This window comes from Taeniopygia guttata, chromosome 3 (assembly GCF_048771995.1).
Source record: "Taeniopygia guttata chromosome 3, bTaeGut7.mat, whole genome shotgun sequence".
In the NCBI taxonomy this organism is placed as follows: domain Eukaryota; kingdom Metazoa; phylum Chordata; class Aves; order Passeriformes; family Estrildidae; genus Taeniopygia; species Taeniopygia guttata.
In genome coordinates, this window is record NC_133027.1 from 72,897,317 (window position 1) to 72,916,490 (window position 19,174).

At 37.2% G+C, this 19,174-nt stretch overlaps 1 protein-coding gene across 1 annotated transcript in view; it reads left to right on the forward strand.

The window, feature by feature from the left end:
- The window catches only part of GALNT2 (polypeptide N-acetylgalactosaminyltransferase 2), a 90,312-nt gene that overhangs the window by 61,722 nt on the left and 9,416 nt on the right, over nt 1-19,174 (forward strand). The window contains exons 8-13 of the mRNA XM_030268306.4: nt 6,532-6,619; nt 10,351-10,438; nt 10,960-11,063; nt 14,897-15,023; nt 18,489-18,581; nt 18,781-18,864. Of these exons, the coding sequence (XP_030124166.1) occupies nt 6,532-6,619; nt 10,351-10,438; nt 10,960-11,063; nt 14,897-15,023; nt 18,489-18,581; nt 18,781-18,864 (584 nt within the window). The remainder of the gene's footprint in view (nt 1-6,531; nt 6,620-10,350; nt 10,439-10,959; nt 11,064-14,896; nt 15,024-18,488; nt 18,582-18,780; nt 18,865-19,174) is intronic.

A 19,174-nucleotide genomic window follows, 5' to 3' on the forward strand; every position in this document is an offset into this window, starting at 1 on the left:
TTCCCTGATTTAAGATGATGGAGATGATTGGAGTGTTCTGTGATTAAAACATATTTTTGTTCATTTAATCTGTGAACACAGGAACATCAAATGTGAATATTTATTATCTTTGCAAGTAATTAAAATATGTGCTTTCTTAGTTCTTTGGGGATGCCTCAGTAAGCTGAAAATCTTTAGAGCAAAGTATGATTCTCCTCTACCAGTATCATCTTGATGTGATTCAGTTTACCTGAATCTTTATGCCTCATTAAGATTCAGTGTGATAATAGGAGAGCAGATGACTTGTGAAACCAAAATTCTAATGGAAACTAGCAGGAACTAGAGGCTCTCAGCATCTATGAAAATGATGCTTAGTCTCTGTCCTGGAAAAGCAATTGAGAGAATTGAGAATGAAACTATACTGTTTTCTCCAGGGGTTGATTATACTTGTTAACTTGCTCTGGAAGAACTTAGTTGAAGTGGAAATTAAATGAAGTGTGATTCCAGAAAAGCACGGAGAAACACTCAAGACAACAGGGTTTTTATTCTTTCTTAATTGCATTCCCTTTCTGGAATGCTAGGCTTCCAGGAAAGGTTTGGTTCCAAAATGCTTCTGATCAAAATGGTTTTGCTAAGGTACTCTGTTTGGTTAATGCCCAGTTCTTCACTTATCTGCCATATGCTTTCCTTTGCATTCCCCAAAAAGGGGGAGAGAGGAGGAAGTAAACCCCGTACACTCAGTATGCCAATGAAGAAGCTATCTATTGATGACTGATTTTCTTTATTCCATTTGGCTCTGTGATGCTTTTAGAATCATAAAATCATATAGATTGGAAATGACATTTAAGATCATTGAGTCCAGCTGTTACCCAAGCCCATTATTGAATCATGTCCCCGAAGTGCCACATCTACACATCTTAAATAAATACCTCCAGGGACTGTGACCACTCCACTTCCCTGGGTAGTCTGTTCCCATGCGTGACCACTCTTTCAGTGAAGAAATTTTTCCTAATACCCAATGCAAATCTCTGATGTAACTTGAGGCTACTTCCTCTTCCCTGTGCTAAGAAGAAACTGATCCCCCACCTTGCTGCAACCTTCTGTGAGTTAATTGTACAGACTCATGAACTCTCCCCTGAGCCTCCTTTCTCCAGGCTAAACACTCTCAGCTCCTCCTCAGAAGGCTTGTGTTCCAACCCCTTCATAGCTCCCCATTACTCTTCTCTGGACACACTCCAGCACCTCTATATCTTGGAGTGAGGAGCCCAGAATGGAATGCAGGATTCGGGGTGTAGCCAGCAGTGCCAAATATAAAGGGATGATCGCTTCCCTGGTCCTGCTGGCCACACTGTTGCTGATCTAGGCCAGGATGCCATTGACCTTCTTGGCCTCCTGGGCACATGCTGGGTCGTCTTCAGCTGATGTCAATCAGCATCCCCAGTCCTGTGGTATTGCATGAAATTGTGACCTGAGTGCAGAACCTGGCACTTTGCCTTGTTGAACCTCATAAAATTGACCATAGCCTGTTATATTTACTGGGTGTTCCAGAAATACTGCAAGTTGCTCAGGACACATCAGCAGTTGAAATCCTGTTTTGGAGTAGAAATAACTAATCAGCTCAAACCTAGACACTGTTAAAGTACCTAGAGCCTACAAAGCCCTTGAGCATGGGTACCATAGCACTTCCTTCTATTTTATTTACCCATTTAAAGTGTTGCAGCTTCAGAAGGGTTGGGGAAATTTCTCTGTAATTATTAACTAGGAAAATAAACTTGAAAGCATAAAATATATCTCTAAAAGAAGTGGAGAATGCTTGCAGCTAAAGCACTAATGAATTCTAGGACATGGGAACTGTTTTCAGGCCTTTTGTGTAAACAATTTAAAGCATCTATTTATTCAAGAAATAAGAAATGAAGTGGTCATTTTGGTCAGTAAAACCCTACATTTGGTAAGACAGTTACTTGGTAATTTTCCCATTTCTCTTCTGTATGACTCTTTGCAGGGCATACTCATTTATCTTTCTGAAACTGATATGGAATTTGAAAAAGTGTTACCCTTTTCATTGTAACAGAACGTAAAACCTCTTATTAAATTGCTGGCACGTTTGTGAAGATCCAGCATTGCATGGGGTGTATTAGGTTGGAGAAGCAGGTGCATATTTTGCTTTTTGCAGCAGCTACATTTTAGTGGCATGTGAATTATTAGATCCTTCAAAACTTGCTGCTTCCAATTGTCACCATAGTACACACTAATTGTGTGCCACTGAATAGTTTTCAGCTGTATGAATATATGTTTCTATTCTTAAAAGATTGATGTACTGTTAAATAAATAATGAATATAGAATTCCATTTAACTCTCATCTGCAAAGATTCCCAGCCAACAGCTATGGGTATTGAAAAAGCAGCTTTTAAATTTTCTAGTTGTCCAAATAATTAAGGCCAGGTTAGTGTTTTTATATTGATAGCGTTTTGTTATTTTAAATGGATTAATTCAGCTCACAGGGCAGACAGTATATGTTAGTTGATGTTAATTGGCAGCATTTTTTGATAGTCTCAGTGACAAGAAGCTGAATAGACGTAAACTCTTTTCTGCTCTGGCCTCACTGGTAACTTTTTTCAGGTCAGGGCTCCTGTTCATGAATACTGTGTTTTCTGATAGGCAGCAGCATCTATTATATATCTGGTGGAAAGTGTGTTTTGTTCTTTTTTTTTTTCTTTCTGTTCCAGAATTGCCCACTTGGCATTTATGTCTGTTGGATTTTTAGGAGATTAGTTTCGTGTGTTACAATATAAGAATTTATAGCTTCCAAGAAACGGTCTGAATCAAGTCAGTTCTGCAGTACTCTATCTGATGTGCTATAACCACTTTAGAAAGCTCTGCCTCTGACACCTGAGATACCCAGGTTTCCTCCTGAATTGGAGCATGATCCATCCCGTGGTTTTCTTCTATAAGATGGTTTCCTGGTTAGGATATCTTCCTTTTTTCAGGAGCCACGTTTGCTTAGCATTTCTGGAGGGGGTATGATTCTTCTAGGGGCTTTCCTACAGCAATTTGAGCAAAATCTCAATGCGGAAGCAACCTATGCACAAGGTGACTGCTTTAGAGTTCAGAATGTGTATAGATACTCGTGTAACCTAGAGCTAGATACAAGAGTGTATATACACTCCTATAGATACTAGAGCTGGTTATCTTTTGCTCCTTCCTGGAGAGTGGTTTTCTGCTTGATTCTTAAGGCTACCTTTCATGCCCTCTAGACTTTTTTTTTGTGTGTGTATGTGATTAAATGAGGAGAGAGTGGACGTTAACCCTTTGATTCTTCAAAAATGTCAGCATAGTAATAAGTACACGCAGTCCTGAAACCATCTATGACTACAAGCAATTTTATGGGCATTGATCTGCTTGGCTTTTTCCTTTTCAAATTTCTTAACACTTTGACATTCTGTTCTTAGAATTCAGCAATTGTATGAGGAAAATAAATTGAAAGATTCTGGTGCAGAACTGAACTTATCTGTTTTCATAGTGTAGCAGTGAATTCTCTATCACATTTAGGAAGGTATTTTTTTAGGAAGGATGATCTTAAAAGGAAGAAATAACTAAGATTAAGAAGTGAGATGTGGTTTGCTTTTCCATGTCTCTCAGATTTTTTTTTTTTTACTTTGAGTGAGTCCACTTTTAACTGATACAATGCTAAAAGGACAATATTTATATTTTCTCTTAAGAGTGTTGTGAAGTTGAATCTTTGAAGTATCTTGAGACTTTAGAAGGGGGAAGCAATGAACACAGAATCTCGAGGATAATTTTTAATTGTTTATGAGAACAATATATAAAGTCTAACTCTAGAGTATTCATAACTTTCTTATAAATTGTCAAGATGATGTGGTTTGCTACAAATTTTCAGGTGCTATAGACTTGCAGTGTTTGCAGGCTATTTCTTTTCATTATCTTCACCAAGAAATACATGGCTTTCCAGTGGTGCCTTCCATTAGAAGGCAAAAGATTTTCTATATTAAATTATCCTAGAGCAAGGTACTTATCTATCCATGGTGTGATTAAAGGGACCTGCTGTTTCTTAGTCTTTTAAATGAGTGAACTCTGTAATTTGGAGTCCCACAAGCTCTCTTTCAGCAGTCTGTGCATTAACAAGTTTCTAATGCTCTGCAAAGCATCACCTCAAGAATGTACAAAGCCTTTTTCTGCTTTGCTGTTGAGCAAATCCTGTAATTTCAAGTCGCAGGAGGGCAGCACATTTCCAAGCCAACAGTGTGAGGGTTATATATCGGACTGATTGCTCTTTGCCTGGGTATTTGGCTGTGAGAGAAACAACTGGAAATTGTTTAAGTATGTTTGTTATAGTAAGTAGTGTTAGTGTGGTGTTGCACTGATATTGATAGAAATAATCAGACCGGCAGTGAAAGGCCAGATGTATAGCGACAACATGCTACCTGCTTATGCAGCTTGGTGGAGATAAGCTGAAGCCTACATGAAACTCTGCCTAATGTGCCTGATAACTTGGGCAGCTTTTACCACTAGGTTCAACCTGGCCAAGTAGAGCCATTTGAAAAAAAAAACAGATCTTCTTCAAAAATACTTTTAGAGAGGGGCATGGATGTATAAGCTGTCTCCATTTCAGCTAAAGAATAAATGAGAAAGGAAGGATGTTTTCATTTTTGTATTTTATGCTCATAGTATACTGTGAATAACTGGACAGGTCTACCTTTGGTCTTCAGTCTTTGTTTAAGTGAGTTTCCTAATTCTATAACTATATATAGAATGCCTAAAATAAGGGCATGGGTACATCTAAAGCATTTCAGTGATGTAGGAAGGTGTACACACATACAGGACTTTGCAGTGAAGGTGCAGTAAATTGTAATTGCCTCCCAAGTACAACACAGTTAGCAAAACTGTGCCTTGCTTGCTGTTGCAAACATGGGCTTGAGGCTATCACTAGCAGAAACAGGAGCTAAAGATATGATCGAAGGGAGAATATGGCAGGTTTGCTTTTTTTTTGTTTATATTTCTAGTTTGCTTTAGACCAAACAAATGAATTCTTAGTAGGACACCAGATTAGATGTTATATTACATTTCTCATAAAAGCAGATTTTTGGCCTGCATGGCATAGCTGCAGTGATAGTAAAGGAAATGGAAAAAGCAGTGTGTCTTCAGCTTTTCACTTAGTCTTCAGCTTGAATTCTCTGGGGCTTGCTTGAATTCTAATTTTGGATGATAGAGAAATTCATGACCTTTTGCTCACTCAGGCAGGATGACCTAGTAGATGCCATTTATGTAATTAGGGCATATTTAAAATCAGCAGAGATTGAATAGTTAAGATTCAATAAAAAGAAAATGGGTGTTAAAGGTTCTTATTGGACCAAGCCAAGCATTTGTCTAAGCTGCTTTTAAGTCTCTTCTTATGACCTCAAGCTATTTTCATACTAATTTGGTTCCAATCTGTTCTGTATAATACTGGTTAGTAAGGGGGATACATAGCTTGAACCACTGTTTAGAATATATGTGGTGTTGTTTCAAGACATACTTATAAAATAAATTCCTAAAATTCAGATGTTTAGGCTGTATTTCTTTTAACCATGAGAACAGTTTCTCTATAATAGGAGTTACCAAAATATCTCCTATTTGTTCAAAACATTTTTTTAATATTCACAGATTTGACAATATGTTGTTCTGAAGTTATCTGTTCTCTGAATGATATTAAATAGTGCAGCTCCAAACTTTTATTTTGAATTCAAGCAATCAGTCATGGAGACAGACTGGCTTAACCATCATACTTCATTTCTAACAGTAGATGAATCTTATTTTAGAACACTCAGGTCTTGTGATTCTGCTGGATAATGCATGTGGAATTGTTGGAAAGATTTTTGTTCTTAAACTATTTTGGCAAAAACATCAGCTAAAATAATTAACATTGTTCAGAATAGTATACAAGACTATGGTTGGATAGAGGACTGTATTTATCTGTACCGCTGGGATCTTGACTGCTGGAGATCCATGAGTTTGAGGTGTTTTTTAGATTCTCTTTCCTATCTGAGTATCTGTAATTGAAGTGTGATTCTTCTGGTGTGAAATGGATTGGCATTAACCTAAGACCTTTCTGATTGCAGAAGAGCCTAAGTGTCCCTTAAAGGTTGCAGTAATAAGGCTGTAGTCCACTGCAGGCTGGAGACTTGCTGTGAAAAATATGAATTGTCTGGATGCTTTTCTTTGCATTGGGTTTAAAAGCAAGCATGGAAGGGCTGTTTGCTTGACTGCCTTTAGAACCACAAGTTTGCTGCCTTCTTCAAGAGCAAGTCAGATGAGGGGGATTACTGAATGAAAGTAGTCTAGAATAGAAAGAGGATTTCCAGTCATATCCTATGGTTTCTGCTCTCTGAAGCAGTGCAGAGCAGTGCTGTTCACAGCATGGGCTCTTTGGAAGTAGGGGGAGAGCTGGGGAGACATGCTAATGAAATCCTGTTGAACTGTTCAACATCACATCCTGCCTGAATCTTTATATATTGATTTCATTATTTCAATATTACTTTCTAATGTTTATTTTAGGACAAGACCAGAGTTGTATCTCCTATTATTGATGTAATTAATATGGACAACTTCCAGTACGTGGGGGCGTCAGCTGATTTAAAAGGCGGTATGTACCTGTACTGGAATTCAGACTTTAAAAAACCCATCAAGAATCAAAGCTCATAATCACTGCAGTTGTGGAATGGGCAATTAACATACTGTTCTTCCCTTTCCTAGATCTAGTTTCAAGTTCCATAGGTCACTTGCTTCTTGGCTTGGATTTTAATTGGCCTAATTGTTCTCTGCTCTAAAAGTTAATTTTTATTATACTAATTCTTGTAAGTTTATGCTGCCTTTTACCAATATGCAAGACTTGCTCCAAGGTTTTAGGGTTGTGTAAATATGTCAGAAAAAGCTAATAGCCAGAGCTTATGGTTCTCTTTTTAGATAACACAGGCTTTAATTGCTCACTAGTTTAGAAGCCCATCAACAATGCAGTGTCTATGAGGTTTTTTTCAAGATGCTGGTTTGCCTAAAAAAATAAACTCTTCAGAATAAGCAGAAGACTTTGGAATGTGTTTAAAAAAAATTAGTGTTTGCTAGCCATGATTCTGTAATTGTGAAAACACTCACATGTGGCTGTGAAAATTTGTAGTGCTTATACCTTTGCCATTAAAAATATCCCCTGTTAAACTGAGAAGTACTACAATTTCAATATGTCTGGGAAGTGTAAAGTATTGACAGCAAATAGCAAAAAAAAGACTTCTGAAGCCCTAAATAAGAATAAATTTAAAAATTATTCTTATTCTCAATTATTCTCATGGGGCAACTACATGCTAAACTCTTTACTTATTACAAATTTTTACAACTTCTTTTAGTGCTAACAAGAATCTAATATTTAAAATAGCTATTCTCTACCCACTTACCCCCCTCTTTTAAAGTATTATTTGCAAATAATTGTTCCCACAACCCTGGAAACCAAACTGTCTGCATAAAAGGTGTAAAATGAGCCACAATATAGAAATTAGAGTGCTGTTCTCACAGTGTCCTATCTTTTTCTGAATGGATTTCCCGGAGTGAGGAAGGAAAAAGTAGTTTCCAATCTATTCTTTTAGATTCTAGTCCCTGACTGGTCACCTAGGTTGTTGCAGTGAACTAAAATAAAAACAATATTTTTATAATGTTGCATATGCTGCAAGTTCATCAGCGAGCTGGAGGTGAGAGTTTCTATATCCTTTTAATTAATGTTTTGAAATGACACCTATGGTGCATATAGTCACAGTGTGCTAATGTATAGTTCTGTGCTATTGCATGTGCCAGCATTATTAAACCTTAAGGCCTTTACCCAATCTATTCATTAAATATTAACTGCAGAAATCCTGATACCATTATATGGTTTTTATTGTTGTCTGCAGGAGGAGGAGGAATTCTTTCTTTGAAGCCTTAGATTGGGTGCTGCTGGGTTCATGCTAAATTCTTCCCAAGTGAAGTGGGAGAGGATTGAGAGATTGTTTCACTTACTACTGCCTTTCATGCTTTTTCGAATCTGTTTCCCAATTCATTCATTCATTTATCTATTACTCATTTTTTCCTTTTATACACAATGAGAGATTGGGGTTTTTCATTTTTTTAAGGTGCACGAATCCTACATGCTTCTGATTGAGGAGTGAGAAACTGTCTTTTTTTAACTTTAATAGAAATTTACACATATCAATGTGCCAAGCTATTTGAGGGTCAGTTAAAATATAAATAATGTATTTCTTGTCAGTTCCCAAAAGACAGATTGCTATGTTAGAGGCACTAAAGCATTTGGCACCACGGGACACTTTCACTGGGGCCAAGTCTAAACATGGAAACCGAACTATGCTTTCAACCTTAGGTACAGTGTCTGTGTGGCTGAAGCATGGAGAGTTGAAACAGCTGGGACAGCATTTGTTCCTGGTCTGTCTTGAAAGGACTTAATCACCCAAGACAAGCAGCCTAGCTAATGGTACACCCTTTTTTCCTAAGTGAACAAGTCTAAAGTAATTCTCAAGTCTGGCCAAAACTAAATCCATGCATTTAATGTTACAGGTTCTTTATTTGATTGGTTTTTGTTTTGTTTTAAGGGAGGGTTTCCAAAAGTGTTTATGCCACCCTGAGAAACGCCACAATTACTGGAACAAGCTGTAGTTAACTGAGAGCTAATAATTTAGAGCATGCCTGTGATGCAGTTTATACTGGATAGAGTTTCATACTGGATATGCTCTGTGTTTAAAAATACTCCTTTTACAAAATTACTGATACTATCTCATTGAGTGCAGATTTTTCCCAGAGTGTGTGAAAATGGAGACAGAAAACCAGTTTTGAATAGGTAGAGACTTTATACACTTGTTCAGTTTGTGAGAGTGCTGTTTTCCAAAAGAGACCCCTTGTGTTCACTGGAGTACACAGTAACTGTCTCTCTCGCTGCTGCTGCTGCTGCTGGAGAACAGTGCGTTTTTCAACTTCTCCCAGATGCAAGGAATTTTGCTGGCTGTCTAGGATGAAATGCAGCTTTTTAACTGCTTGGAATTATTGGAATTCATTTTACTCTTCATGCTGGAGTACTGTGGGTTGTAGCCATTTTTCAGTTTTGCTACTTGGAGTTTTAGAGTAGCTTGACAATCTTTCATTTTTACAGTGCAGTGCTTCATGAAATGCTCTAACATGGACAGAAGGAGATGCCATACATGCTGTAAAGACTGTTCAGGGTAATTTCTGTATTGTGTGTGATTTATAGCTCGTGAGTTAAAGTGAAAACTGCAGAGTTTTTAACTTCCTACATCAGTCATTGCTATGCACCTTTATGGATGCAGACAGGCAGTTGGTAGGGCTGTAAATGTTGTCTGTTTACATTAGCTTTTTTCTCCACTTTTCCACAAAGTAATCGGTTTTTCTTTATACTGGAGAATGAAAACTTTTGACATCTGTGCACCAGAAATCTGGAAATCATTCATTACATGACCTCATAGGCTCTAAATGTGTTTGGCAGCAGGCAGTGTGTACTAGGCTGATTTGCTAGGTGTACTGGGAAATGGCTTTTTAATAGATGATGTTCATGATTATGAGCATAACCCAGCACAAAAACTGTTATGAAAGTGTTTCCTATAGGAAGTTTGTCCTATACCAGCTCTGTATCATTGCCTAAAAGAGGTAATTTAATGGCTCTAATGTAGAAAGCAGCTATAGGTGACCTATTGATCTTGTCTGTTCTCGTGATCTTTGTGCTTCTGTGCTTAACTCACAACAGGCCCAGACCAGTTGTTAATGTGTATTCACACTCACATGTATATGCATAAGGAAATTAAGATTTTGGTGCTCTAGCACTTGCCTCAGGTTTAAACAATGATGCATTTAAAAACAATGTTTTTAAGGTATGAAATTAAATGAATGTTGACAAGAATAGTGGAACCTACATAACTTGTTGTGACCTTCATGATGGAGAGCTCTTGCTCTTAGAGTACCTCCAAGAATACTGCATAAAGCCTGTGTAAATGTAAATATGAGATCACTGCTAAAGAGTGGAAATGTAGTTATTCAGTAAAGATTGTTGGGAGCATTTGTAATGGCTGGAAGATCAGCATATGATCTTTTCTATTTGATGTAAGGAAGCCACTTGGGTTTCCGACTTCGTGAAATAGATGAAGACAAGAGAGCTGAAGTTATTTGGTGGTTGATATTTACTCTTTTTTCTTTACCTTTCATCTGGACTCCTCCTTGTTTGCTTTCTACCCAGAATTTTGCACAAGTTTAAATCCTGGTGTTTATAGTGAATATTGTTTCTACAATTTCAATGATGACCACAGTAATTTTAACATCCTACTTTTCTTCTTGAAGGCTTTGACTGGAATCTTGTATTCAAGTGGGATTACATGACACCAGAGCAAAGAAGAGCGCGACAAGGAAATCCAGTTGCTCCCATAAAGTATGTCTGTACCACCATTTCTCAAATTGATTGTAGTTTGCAACTAGACAAAGTTAGAAATCATCTTGAGTCTGAAAGAATATCTTCACTATATCTTACATCAAAATTGAAATTTCATTCATATCTATGGAGCATTATGAGATTCTCAGAAATAAATGGTATTTAAAAAAATAATTTAAAACACACTAGTTAATTGTTTATACTTAAGAAAAAGTAGATGTCACTCTGTTTAAAGTTGGTAAGTTTTGAGGGCTAAAAATACAGCATCAGTTTTAATGTTTTATTGCTGGCACCAATTGCTACCCTTTATGTGACTTGTGAGCCAAATAGAAATTTGGAAGCTGCCTCAGAAGGTGGTCATGGCCATAGGAATGTGTGCAGACAACATCTGAAGTGATAGATGCAAAATAAGTTGCATTCAAAAACATCGCCAATTTTTTCAAGAAGGTATTAATCTTGATGTACAAATAATAGTTACCCTCATGGTCATGTAACTAATTTAATTTTTCTTGTTTCTTTAGGACACCCATGATAGCTGGTGGATTATTTGTGATGGACAAATCCTATTTTGAAGAACTAGGGAAATATGACATGATGATGGATGTTTGGGGTGGTGAAAACCTAGGTATGTGTATTATTTACCTTATGATCAACCTTGAAAGAAAGCAGTTCTCATCATTTCCTTTGACTGTCAAGGAGTCATGGTTTTCCTGATTTTGTGCGAAGAGGGTTAAAACTAGCATTTAAATTTCATACACTTCATTGGCAAAATCCAAAACATTTATTTCAATGAAAGAATTATAACAGACAAAAAATTATATGCTAACTATGAGGGAATAAAAGTATTGGCTCATTGAGCAGTGACTTTTTTTGTAATGGAAGTTGGCTGGTGAAAAAATTGCAGGCTGCAGATAGACAATTAAATATAGTAATATTTAAATGCTGACAGTTGAAGGCATGTTTTTAAGATCTTGCTTAATTTAATCATGAAAAGTGGAATGCAGGAGAATGAATTCAATGTTATTACATACACCTTAATAAATCAATTAACTTAGCTGACTGAAGAATTATCTGTTTCTGAACTTTGCCAGTAGTATTCTGCCTGGCATCTAAACTTAGAAAATTTTGTAGTTTTATACACCTTCTTTAGCCCTATGAGATATTAATGATTGAGAAGGCATTTTTCTGTAACTCCTTATTTTCAGATGTTGACATGAGTGAGATTTAGGCAATAGGGAGGAGGGGCTGAGAGAACTTGTGCTCTAGCCATTCTCCTTTGACCTGATGGTTAAATGTGTCATTAGCAGGTTTTTCTGGCTACTTGCATTACAGCATTATGCAAAGGCTTTCTCCAGTTAAGGCCAGTATGCTTGTTTTAAAACAAGAAATATTTGAAAAGAACAAAATTTTACACCTCCTCAAGAATTCCAGTTTTTCATTAGTTTAGTTTTTCGGGGTAGAGATGCATCTCAGACATTCCAAGTAGTGTGTTTTATGCTTCTAAGTATAGAAGCTTCTCTACTGCACATGCTAGCTGCAAAATCCTGAAATACCTTGAACTTGTAAAAACCCACGAGTATTTTGAGTTACTGAAATCTGCATATGCATTAAACATATGCTTGGCCTACAAGGAAATGTCTGCTATGTGGAGACATGGTAACCAAATGTTTAACGCTGCTGTAACGCACCGAAAAGTTGGAAATGGCGCTCCTACAGTCCTGTCTCTGACCATCCCATTCAGTACTCAAAGAAACCCTATGGGTGTTTTGAGCAGTTACATTCCATGTCTGTTGTCTTGCTTCTTTGGCTGTATATTGCTAAATTGTATTTATGTAAACATAGTAATTTTTCATTTTTTAAATGTCCTGGAAAGTCATTGGATAAATTTAATGCAGCAATACTCTTTTCACTCTGAAAACCACTTTTGTCACTTGAGTGCTTAAATACTTGATTAGTTACAAGCATGTTCTTGAGCTACTGAGTTTTTTTCTGAACACTTAGCAACTACCTTTATGCTTTGATAATTGAGGCCTTGATACCAGGAAAGGGCACAAACAACAGCTCCTCTCAAGGATGCCAAGAGATGTTTGTGTTGTTCCTGCTGTATTCAGTTCCTTCCCCTCCTTGGGAAGAAGATGGAGACTTAGAAGTGCCTGAAAAACAGGCAGAAGGCAGCTAATGGTTTCTTCCTAGCTGTCAGACTAATTGATGATGAGTAAAAATATGATTTAATTGGCAATTAATGACACATGCACCAGATAACTGGAAATCTGTGATGTGCAGTTTAAAATTCAATGTGCACACTTGTCAGGCTTCTTTACTCTCAAGTATAGCTCTGTATCAGGGGCTTGGTGTTACATGTAAATAACCTACTAAATGGACTAGCAGAATAATTCTGCACATCATATTCATTTATAAAAGCTAGCATTTTTCCTTCAAGCATGTACAGAGCAGCTGTTATGAGGTTTTGTTCACATGTCAGTATCAATTTGACAAATTTTAAGATGAGCCTGCAGTATTTTCTCTAAATTGCCCAAATTACCATGAAGATAGGTACATTCTCAGACTGCTGCTAAATGTAACTGGTAATGCATGTGTGCTGTACAAAAAGTGGATCAAGGTGAGTTCAATCTCTTCTCCAACTCAGAAACTTCAGTTCTCAGTATGTTTGTGATGCTTTTTGATTGGCTTAGGAGAATCAAAGTACACCAGAGAACTGGGTGGGCCGTGAGAAGGTTTGGGTCTCATTTGAAAACCTAGGCTTTTATTACTAGTTTTCCAAAAATCGGGTGATAAATACGACGTTCCTTGTCTTCTATATTGATGACACACTCTTAGTAAAAACAACATACCTGTTGCAGAAATGTAACTTCATCTCATAAAGAATTTTTTACATGCTGCTTGTGCCTTTTCATTTAAAAACTATGTCCATTGATCTTGCTCTGGTAGTAACATTTCTTTTCCTACTGTTTGAGTATAACAAAAGAGATGTCTTAAAGGAGTTTGTAGGGTTGTTTTGAATTTTAGTTGCTGTATATTTTTGCTTTTTCCATGCAGACTTTAGAAGCCATGCTGGTGCAAATAATAATTAGTTTGCTTCTCCCTATATTCTAGTCCTTTGCTTTGTTTCCCACTGAGCTATTTTACATAATGTTCACTTTTTTTGAGATTCTTCACAATCTAAGGTGCTGGAGGGTGTACAAAAATGAAATAGCCTGTTGTCTTATGTGAATTCAACTGGATAAGCCACTGTCAAAGACAATGTTGTCATTCTTGTTTTTGGAGTATGATCTATCTATAGCTGTCTAGGATTCATGAATATGGCCATCAAGAAGAAAGGCAGTTAACTTGCGCTGTCAGCAGTTGAAATCTCAGCATCTCTTTATTTACTTCTATACTTTTTAAAGTTTTTGCTGGACATGCAATCAAGACAACATGTTCTCTAACTTGTGGTTGTGGGGTTTTATGTTTGTTCTGGTTTTTTCATATTTAGTTTTTGAAGTAATTCTGTTATTACTTCTGTGTATTCTGTGTATGTGGAGGACAGCTTCTGAGGGAAGAAGGCACGCCACTTAGTTTGTCATAAAAGATAGACATTGACTTTATTTTAGAGCTGCCTTTTTTTTTTTTTAACCTATGTAAAGACACTGGTTATGAAGACACATGGTTATGAAGAGGCTTGAAACTAACGCTATTTGGTAGCAGCTGTTGCACTAAAGGGGGAATCATCAAAATTCAAACAGTGCTGCTGGAAACACCCTTCTCACTGCACTGACTTGGAATTACTGTGGAAAAGTTATGTCTCCAGGTGACTTCTGCCATCAAGTCGAAGTTGAGAAAAGTTTTAGACATTTGTCTCATCACTAGCTGGCTCACATCATTAGTTTGGCTTAGAGGTGTACTGTCCATAACCTTCCATTTATAGAAGCTATGTTTTTATTTGGTCTATCCTCAAGTCAACATTGATTTGATATAACTCCTTCCACTGTTTGGGAGTGTTTGTTTATCTGATGTAATAAGTTAACAGCTCAAATCTATTGGTTATTTTAGTTTGCCTTGATTTCACTTATCTTCAGTTATTCTATTTTCAGCTGAATTTTTTTGTTATAAACTAGGTCATTAATTTATTTGTTAAATGTACCTACTACTATTTGCTGTTCAGATAAAGCACATATACCTAACTCACTGGCAAATTGCAGGAGGATTTTTGGATTTGGGCAACACTGGTAACTTCAGATAAGAGACACATTTTACTTCCAAGATAGTATGTTTATTTCTGTTAGGCTTGCAGAATCTTAAATGCTTTAGATGTATGCCTTTGCTTATCCTAGAATTTATTAAAAAAAACCTGTCATGCTTGATCTTCTCAACAACAATCACTAAAAGCCTTCTCTGTAAATATAATACAAGGTAACAGTATTTTATGATGTTGGTCTTTCATTCCTGTTTTTATTTCAGAGATCTCATTCAGAGTTTGGCAATGTGGTGGGAGCCTAGAAATCATACCTTGCAGCAGGGTGGGTCATGTATTCCGTAAACAGCATCCTTACACGTTTCCCGGGGGGAGTGGTACTGTGTTTGCAAGGTAAGTGCTGAATAGTAATGGTTTGGATTTCCTCAGATGATCAGCAGATGGCAGTAATTTCATTTTAGGGATCTTGTCTTTAGAAAAATTTGAAATATTATCTATCATGGTAAAATATTAGTTAACAAGAAACTAATGACTTTGAGTCAACTATGTAGGTTGAGAGAAGAACCTGAGAGCTGAAAGAGGGGAAACTTCTGGTGGACACAGAATCTGACAATCTGGAAAATAAGGAAATGCTTTGCTTGGCATTTCATCAATATTGTGTGTATTTGATTTTAAAGAAGCCTTTATTTTCAAAACTGTAAAGCTTTATTTTGTATAAAGAGTTCCATTGTTCACTAATAGCCAGAATACACTAAGTTACAAATATGCTTTGCTTGCTTTTCATTAATACATGATCAGCATGTGAGACACAAATGATTACAGAGACTGATTTCAGTATTTATGCCTGTCTGTTGACAACTTAATTCTCTATAATATTTGCCTTTCCTGTGCTATGTTTAAAAATACATTTTCTATAGACCTAAGAAATTGCCGTTTTAGAGGCTTAGATTTATATGCATGTTAATTTTTCTGTTGGTAGCCATGAGATACTGAGCTGTTTCCTCAGTTTCTCTTCTATGAAGTGTTATGGACAGCATGGTCATAGTGGTTTTGACTTAATATGGATGAAAGTATTACATGAATGTACTGAGGGCATTTTGATCAAGGCTGTATCAGTTGTAGCTGAAGGATCATTTTAGATTTTGGTTTAGAGATTTGAACTTGGTGCTCAGGGGGCTGGAGAAGTACAAGTCTTGGCTAAAGGTTCTGTGGGCCAAGGGCTGGAAATAAAATTGTTTATTTACACTTGAAGGGATGTGGAGCCCAAACTGTAACATGAAGCAACACAGATTGCAGATGTACTTAAATTCATAAGAATGTTCTAAGCTGCTGATGTTTTTGGACTTGTGATTCACTTTAGACTGAGGAATCTCCTTAGGGTGTAGTTCTTCCCTTCCATGCTGGTTATGCCACCAAGGTGACTTTAATGAATTTACTATCTGCTAAAATAAAGTAAAGTTACTGTCCTGGGTTTTTTTCAGTATAGTAAGCACTCCAGTATTTTTCTTCTTTTTTCCCATTCTTTGAAATACATATTTTATGCTGCAGTGAAAAATGAATAATAGTACTTATGTGAAAACAAAAGCTAGCAATGAAATGTCCTCACTACATCACATCTCTGTTCCAACATTTATAGCACGCATCAGGAGGATTGAAAGCTTTACCTTTTAAACTGCATTATGTAAGCTTAGAATGCAACTGGTGTAGTTTAATGAGGTTTTGAAATGACATTGTCATATCAAGAACTATGGTTAGTAAAAGTGAATAGATGTATGAATATGCTGTGCAGTTTTCCTGCTCCTGCAGCTTTTCCATCTTTGGGGTGTTGCCAAGCTACTGCTTTTCTTGTACTGTAAATACTTTCTTGGATGTCAAACCAATATAATGGGATGCCTTAAAATCAATTTTGGCAATGAGAGAATGAGAAACCTTAGGTAGTAGGATATCCTTGTAATACAGGTGTTATAATGGACATGTGTATGGGACCATGGTGCTAAGAAACTTGGTTTGTGGAATCTGTGCTAGTGGTACAGTTGAGACGTGTTGGCTTATGCCACAGTCTCTCTCTTGGCTGTAGGCAGCTTGTTCTGGACTTCTCTATTTTAGCTGGCTAGTCAGTAGGCACTGCCTTTTGGCAGCCCAAACAGGTTGTAATTTTGGATGAGAGACTGGCAGTCCTGTTTTATGAGAGGGGAGACCACATCACCGCATCCTGGCTGTGTGCTGTGGGCAGGGACATGTTGTGTCTGTCAGGATTTGTGTGACCAGTGCTGCCTTAACACAGCACTCCAGCGAGCCAGTGAGCCTTGCAGGCCCCATTCTGCTCCAAGCAAAACTGCCTCTGATCTCTCAGTGCTCTGTTTCATTAACTGGCTCGACATTAAGTGCACCCCATGCTGTGTTCCCCAGCACCCTGAGTTCTTTGGGGCCTTGCTAGTTCAGGCAGTTCTCAGCATCTATGCAGTGCCCATATTGGTGTGACACGAAGCCTGAGCTGTTCTTCATCCATGAGTATGGGCAGTGAGATACAGGCAAGCATTCTGGCCTTGAAAGTGCCTTTGGAGTCATTAAACACTGGTAACCAAGTAGTTCCTGTCCCATCACCAAAATCTGTTTGGCCTGTGGGCAGCCAAGCTGGTTGCTGAGCAGGCAGAAGGGGCTGAGTGACTGATACTCATACAGGCCTGAGAGACTGCAGGTGAAGATACACTCATGTAGCTTCTGATCTGAATCTAGTAGGATTTTGCTTACAAAAACTTAAAGGAATCTTTGCAAGAAAAAAAATGAGTCCTCAAACAAAAAAATTATTCAGGTCTGTCTTGGGAAATTTTTATCCCCCGTATCCTTTTTGCTCAGCAACCTGCAAGCCTCCTCACTTAATCCTGATTACGTTTTGTCTTTTGAATTGGAAAATCATATTAGAGAGGTTATTGGCTTAATGAGTTCACTCCAGTTGCTCTGGGTGAACTTTCTGCCTAATATAAAATAAGCTTCAGAGCATGGCAGTTGCAAGTGAAATAAGACTTACTTTTCAAAACATAAAATGATGAACAATAGAAGTAAATGAGATTTACATGGAAGCCAGGGGAGGGAAAAAGCCATTCAACCTTGTTGCAGCCCAAAAGGAAATTTAAAGGCACCAATTACATAATACAGGAATTTTAGTTAGAGATGTCTGATTAGAAGGAAAACATTTGGATTAGGGGTTTTTTTTTCATATTTATTAGAATAATCAATCTCTCTCAGATTTAAAAACATTTCCTCTTACCTCGGCTACAGAAAACTTCTTTGTTTCATAGCCTTAAGTATTGTAACAGCTTGTGTCTCTTTGGAACTTTGAATGCTCTACGGGTAAGAATAGGATGAAGAGTGAAAATACCTTGTCTGTGTTAGCATATTTGTTTTCAAAAATGTAAAAGTCATTTTTAAATATTGCTAGTTGTTAAGATTTTTGTTTCCAATTAGCTTGCTTTATCTAGGTGAGCACTTACTGACTTTATCTTCCGTTAACTTACTCTTATAAAAAGATCAACCGAACATCTACCTAATAAATTCCATGAAGTTTGCAGAAAGAACTGAAAGATATGTTAAATTCTGGATGAAAACCAGAATGTCGATGAGATATAAATTGTGATGAATGTGGAAAAGATAGCACTTTCATTATAAATGCATTGATTTCTGTTACGTTACTCTAATGGTTTTCTGTTACTTGGGTCTTTTATAGGGAGTCTGCTGCCTGACTTGAGGCAACTGACTGTGTAGTACTGGGAAGGGTTAAAATCAAGCTGAGGAAAAATTGGATGGCTTAATTGCACCTAGAGAAAATATAACCCATGTGTTTCGTATGATTATCCCTAGAAATACACGCAGGGCAGCAGAAGTCTGGATGGATGAATATAAAAATTTCTATTACGCAGCAGTGCCTTCAGCCAGGAATGTACCTTATGGCAAGTAAGTCACAAGTGCTTCTTTGCCCTATTTGTTTACTCTTTACAGCATAGCACCTTCTGAGGTGAAAGCAGTGCTAAATCTGATGTTGTCTCTTTAATGTACATTTCCACAGTTTTACTGTTCTTGAGTTTTCTGTGTATTCCATAAAATATATGAAGACAACAGCCTGACTCTGAAAACTCCTTTTTTTCTCCTCTAGTATTCAAAGCCGAATGGAGCTCAGAAAGAGACTTAGCTGCAAACCCTTTAAGTGGTATCTTGAAAATGTTTATCCTGAGTTACGGTGAGTTTTGGCTGAAACAGTTCATATGGAGTTTTCTTTCTTACCCTCCCCAGAAATCACTGGTTTCTCTTTCTCCATCCTTGGATGTAAAGGATGTGTTTTACTTTATCTGTGAATTCAATGCCTCATGCAGGTTTATTTGCTTTTTTAATTAGTTCTGTTCCTAAAAAGTAATTTTTCCCTACTTAGCTGCTTTTTCTACTTATGGCAACTACAGCTGCAGGATTTTAGAGAACAGTGTCCAAAGGACTGAATTTACCTGAGCTTGAAGTTAGTCTCCTACACAAGCCATTTGCTCAAAAGCACATGT